The 6,000-nt window shown below is 42.8% G+C and overlaps 1 protein-coding gene across 6 annotated transcripts in view; it reads right to left on the reverse strand.

Annotated features, from left to right (window-relative positions):
- RPRD2 (regulation of nuclear pre-mRNA domain containing 2) overlaps positions 1-5,753 on the reverse strand; it is an 88,616-nt gene extending 82,863 nt beyond the window's left edge. For all 6 annotated transcript variants that reach the window (XM_070268315.1, XM_014739784.3, XM_003365036.5 and 3 more), the window contains exon 1: positions 4,942-5,753. In XM_070268315.1, the coding sequence (XP_070124416.1) occupies positions 4,942-5,146 (205 nt within the window). In that variant the 5' untranslated portion in view covers positions 5,147-5,753. The remainder of the gene's footprint in view (positions 1-4,941) is intronic.
- Between the last annotated feature and the right edge of the window lie 247 nt (positions 5,754-6,000).

The raw sequence follows: 6,000 nt of genomic DNA on the forward strand, positions 1-6,000 counted from the left end.
ACAATTAAATTGTACACTATAAATGAGTGAAGTTTACATTTGTAAATTCTATCTTAATAAAGACTTTTTAAAAGTAGACAACCCAAACCTAACATATTCAAAAGTAAATTTCTGATCTTCCTCCCCAAATCTTACAGCCTTCCTCATATCAATAAAAGCCAACTCTTTCTAGTGACTCACGCAAAAACCAGAGTGATTCTTGATTACTCTCCTCTCTCATCCCATGTTTCAATCCATCTAGAAATCTGGTTGGATCTACCTTCAAAACAGATCCATAATTAAATTACTTCTTAACACTTCCTCTGGCCACAACCTGATCCAAACCTCCAACATCTTAGCCCAGGATTACTACAATAGCCAATTAACTGGTATCCCTGTCAGTGCAGCAACCACAATGACTTTTTTTTTTTTTTAAAGGAAGATCAGCCCTGAGCTAACAACCGTGCCCATCCGCCTCTACTTTATATGTGGGATGCCTCTCACAGCATGGCTTGATAAGCAGTGCGTAGGTCCACACCCGGGATCCAAACCGACAAACTCCAGGCTGCCAAAGCGGAAAATGCGAACTTAATTGCTGTGCCACCAGGCCAGCCGCTCAGAATGACCTTTTAAAAACATAAATCAGTTCACATCACTCCTCTGCTCAAATGGCTCCCCATTTCATTCAGGATATTACAATGCCTATAAAACTCTTTGTGATCTGCCCTCCCAACCTTAACCCAGCATGATCTCTGAGTTCATCTGCTAATCCTCATTTTTAACTCCTACTTTCCAACCACAAAAGTTTTCTTGCTGTCCTTAAGGTCACCAGGCACACTCTACCCTCAAGACCTTTGTATTTCTCCCCTCACACTCCCGTATCTATAGTGCCTAATACCTCACATCCCTGCTCAAACGTCATTTTTTCAGTGAGGCCTTCCCTTACCATCTAATTTAAAACTGCAAGCTCCCATAACACTCTGTATCCTCCTGCCCTGCTTTATATTTCTGTGTAGCACTTCTTATATTTTTACCTTCGAATATATTTAATATTTTACTTATTTTGTCATTTGTCTCCCCTTACTAGAGTATAAGCTCTGTGAGGGCAAATGTTTTTTCTCCATTTTATTCACCTGCTGTAACCCCAGTGCCTGGCACAGTAGGTTTTCAATAAATATTTGTTAAAAGAACTGAATGTAAACTAGGGACTAATAAGCAAAATTCATTTTGGAACTCGAAGTTAGAATCTGTATCTAGTTCACCTGTATTACTCATTTGTATACATATGATATATAATCAAAAAGCTTTATGCGGGGCCAGCCCAGTGGTGCAGCGGTTAAGTGTGCACATTCCGCTTCAGCGGCCCGGGGTTCACCAGTTCGGATCCCAGCTGTGGACATGGTACCGCTTGGCAAGCCACACTGTGGCAGGCATCCCACATATAAAGTAGAGGAAGATGGGCACAGATGTTAGGTCAGGGCCAGTCTTCCTCAGCAAAAAGAGGAGGACTGGCAGCAGATGTTAGCTCAGGGCTAATCTTCCTCCAAAAAAAAAAAAAAATTAGGAGGGACAAATGAAGTAAACAAATGATAATCTGGTCAAATTGTACATCAGGTCCATGTAAGAGCCTTATCTTGAACGTGCCAACAACCACACCTACCATCTCTTTTCCCTAAATTATAAAGGTTCCCTTCTGATAAGCAGAAATTAAAACAATTCAGTTCTTGATGAACTATTTCACAGAATTATGTTAGCAAATATCTACTCATTGCTTACTACTGTGTGCCAAACATCGTTCTAGTTGCTTGGGGATACAGCAGCAAAGAAGACATAGCCCTGTCATCTGGTGGGAGAAGACAGACAATAAACATACAAACAAATAAATACAGTAATTTCACATACTGAAAATAAAGTGATGTGATAGAAAGCAACTGAAGGGACCACTTGAAATAAGGTCATTAGGGAAGGACTTTCTGAGGAGGTAATATGTGAGCTTGGATCTAAATGATGAGAAGACAAGATTGGAAGAAGCCTGAGGCACAGCAGACAGGGCGATTGGTGTAGGAACTTGTAGACCATAGTAAAGAAGCTTAGACCTTAAGCTTTTTCCAATGGGATACCACGACTTCAAAGCACAGGAATGACAGCTGTTTATGTTATGGAAAGATAACTTTAAAAAATGATGGCAATGAATGCTTCAGTCAAACAAATTCAAAGTCTGAATAAAATCAGTAGAACCCACCCATGGAGTATATCTTCAGGAAGCCTACTTGCCTTCTCTAAATTAGTTCCTTCAAAGTGAACAAAAGTCTCTAATATCTCTGGAAGAGCTTAACAGAGTTACTTAAATTCACACTGAGGTCTAAATATAAATTACTAAATCACGGATGCAAGAAGGAAAAAGAGAAGCCAAAGGGGCATCAAGAAAATGGACAGAGGGCCTGGCCCAGGGGCCGAGGGGTTAAGTTCGCGCGCTCCGCTTCAGAGGCCCAGGGTTTCACCCGTTCGAATCCTGGGCGTGGACATGGCACCGCTCATAAGGCCACGTTGAGGCAGCGTCCCACACGCCACAACTAGAATAACCCACAACTAGGATATACAGCTATGTACTTTGGGGGATTGGGGGAGAAAAAGCAGAAAAGAAAAAAAAAAAAGAAAGAAAATGGACATAAAAAAGACTGGGAATGCCAAAGACATCTACTTCACTAAAGCTGACTTAGAAACCAAACTCAAACTAAAGTAATATTAACTGTAAAGAAATACAAAATTAAATGAAAATGAGGCCCAAGCATAAACTGTTTTCATTGTGCCCTTCGCCACTCTCCTGAATATTTCTTTCAAAAGACTTTATTTATAGTAAGATAGACAATATTCATTAAAGGTAAATACAAAATCACTACAAACTACCCTTAACCATTCTAGAAAGTTAAGTTCCATTCAACTAGGAAAAAAATTTTTCAGGTTTTTAGAAAGCCAAAAGCATTTAACTATATAAGCTATAGATAGTGCACTTCAAATGAAGTATTGTCTTCCTAGAGCAATCATGTTTTTGCTCTTAAGATATCAACAAGGGAAATAAGCTCAGGCACAATATCAACAACAACAGAGGCAGAAAAATTCTGGCTCCAACACATCTCATTATTGCTGACTGAAAAAAACAAAATATTGTAATTGTCATTTGTAATGCCACAAGGCAGGGATGGGGACTAACTTATTCATGCAAATGATCTAACCATACAGTTAAAGCACCAGAGCCCAAAGGTAGGAAATGTTAAATGCTCACATAATTTAGTAAAAATGTTTTAAAACAAAAGGAGAATATGCCCTCAGGCTCACATGAGCACTGCTTGCTACCACTGGTGTACCAAGTACATGAAAGAATAATCTTGAAAACATTATTTTACAAAGTTAAATGTGGCCCTTGTTATCTGATATGGTGGAGTCAAATCCTAACTCCACCACTTTACTGTGTAACCTTAAGCAACTTAACATTTCTGAGCCTTAGTTTGCCCATCTGTAAATCAATGATTTAAAACATCCACTACTAGGGGTTATTTTAAGGTATAATGCAATAGACGTATTGCAAATGACAACAGAGGGCTGGACATACAGCAGATACTTAATATGTGAGACTTTGATGATGACTGTTACCACATTTCATATTGTATGTTCTAATTTTACCTCTTGGAAAGAAAGTAACTTCAATCTGCTGTTAGTAAATACAAGTAATCCCGTTTTGGTTCTACAACCCTTTCAGCAAGTATTATTCAAAGAGCCACAAAACACCTGTCCCAACAGTAACTTGGTACACAAATGGTTTGAAGCTTGGAGTCCATGATTTGGCAGGTTTTACCCATCTGTTTCCTAAAAGGTAAACACAAATCAAAACACTACAGGGGCAATGGCAGAAGTGGAATAAGAATAATAAGTGGGTAATGGGTCTCACTGGCGACATGCCATAGACAGGAAGCAACAAAAGACCTAAAATTCAAATAGATATATATGGATTTAGGGCTAACCTCTTCTCAGCGGGAAGCAACAGTGACTTCTCCACACTTCCTCCTAAAAGATTTGAAATCTTTTGCCAACAATTCATGCTTCCTGACAGTTTAATAGACCTCTTTTTTGCAGTATAGCAGCGAAGTGGAAAAAACTCCCCATGAAAACAAAAAAGCAATAACTAGGCAAAAAAGCACTATACGTATACTCAAAAAGCACATTTCTTGATTTCCTGTTTTGATCACCTATGAAACCAAACTCAATTATTTAAAAAGGTACTTCAAGCGATTAAAAAGTAACCGGATTTGTTTTACAATTTAAGATATTAGTGATGATACAGACTACAGTTGTTTCCGGTCAGTATCAAGAAGGCTGGATTTTATTGCAGCTAACACAGGTACAGGGAAACCCCCCAGGTGGTCGCCTCAGCTCTGTATGGAGCTCATGTTACTTCTTAACATTCATCCAGGTAAGGCCCTTATTACACATCACAAGTTTCAGGTCAGTGAAAAATAAAGCAGTCCAACATATTCCAGCGAAAGAGGTGGACTACTACTGCTTAAACCATAACCTGGCTATCATCAGGAAAACCAGGGATCTTTAACACGTCAAGGCCTATAAGAAATAAACGGACGCGACAATTAACGTGAAGGTTCAGTAAAGTCAACAGCACCTTACAAGGTTGTGAAATGAAATAATACGTAAACCTCCATCGATCTGGGCCCAATGGCCCAAGGTCACACCAAGTCAGCGGCTAAAGAATTCAAGAAATAATGAACCTCCTGCAGTTCAGGGCAACCCTGGCTACAAATGGAGTCTGGGTTTGGGAACACTCGAGCCAAAGCTTTAATGGGAACAACCCCAACCGAATGCAGTGGCTCCGTGGGAAAACAGCCAACGTTTCGGGCAATATTTCCTTCCATTTCCCCAGTCTTCCCTTCCCTAGTCACCCCCAACACTCACATCTCCGGAGCCACTTCATCCAATGGTAGACGATGGTAGTGTGGTGTTTCTTGTTCTCTATACACCAAGACGACAAGCCTTGAATAGATTCCATGGTGTTAGTTACCGACTGGAATTTTCGATCCAACGAGGACTCCAGAGCCCCTGCCGAAGACGCCGACGAGGAGGAGGCCTTAGTGCTGCCTCCGCCGCCGCCAGCCGCCATCTTCCCGGTTTGCACAAGCGCTGCTGCTCCTCTGGCGGCCGCGGCGGCGGCGGCGGGAGCGGGCAAAACAATCACTGCGAGTGCGTGAAAGCCGTAGGTGGGGAGGGAGGCCAGGGGGTGGGGTGGTGCACGCGCTCGGCTCTTCTGGAGGGAGGACTGGACGGCCAGCAGCTGGGCACGCCGGCGGCTCCTACACGCTGCAAGGAGGGGCTGCGCGTTTCGAACGTTTATCAGAATTGTTCTAAGGGGTCGTGTTTAAACCAGTCAGTAATCACAGCAGAAAGACGCAAAAAACAGGTCCTGCAAAGCCTCTCAAAATGCCTGGCCGCGAAACTAATGGTTTTATATTCTTCGGCTCTCAACGCTAAGGCCCTTCCCCACTCCTATTCCCACTTACTCCTGTAAGGGCGGGCGTTAATATCTTAAATGTAATACTACCCGACTGCCCCTTCAGTTGCAGAAATCTTTCTCTCGCCTTTAGATCCTCTAGTACAGAGAAGGCCCAAAGCTACCTAGTCAGGATTTTTTTTGCAACGCAACAGCAGCAAAGGGACGGCAACAGCATCGCGCACGCGCTGCGTGGCCCCGCCCCCCCCTTGCTTCCTTCTCAACCTAGAAAGCAGAGAGAGGCGTGATGGCGGGGCGATCCGGCCAATCAGGGGAGAAGAATGAGAAGCGCGCGCAGGAGCCCGCAAGCCCGAAGGGCCAAGGAGGCGCTTTGATTATTTGTGCGCCTGCGCAGTAGACCAGAGTGTAGCGGGTAAGGAAGAAAAACGGGGAGGGAAGGGTGAGGGAGTTGGTCAAACTAAGGAGAGGTTGGGGGAGGGGCTTCACCGCTCCGCCCCGCCTTTTGC

The sequence above is a fragment of the Equus caballus genome, chromosome 5 (genome assembly GCF_041296265.1).
Source record: "Equus caballus isolate H_3958 breed thoroughbred chromosome 5, TB-T2T, whole genome shotgun sequence".
In the NCBI taxonomy this organism is placed as follows: Eukaryota; Metazoa; Chordata; class Mammalia; order Perissodactyla; family Equidae; genus Equus; species Equus caballus.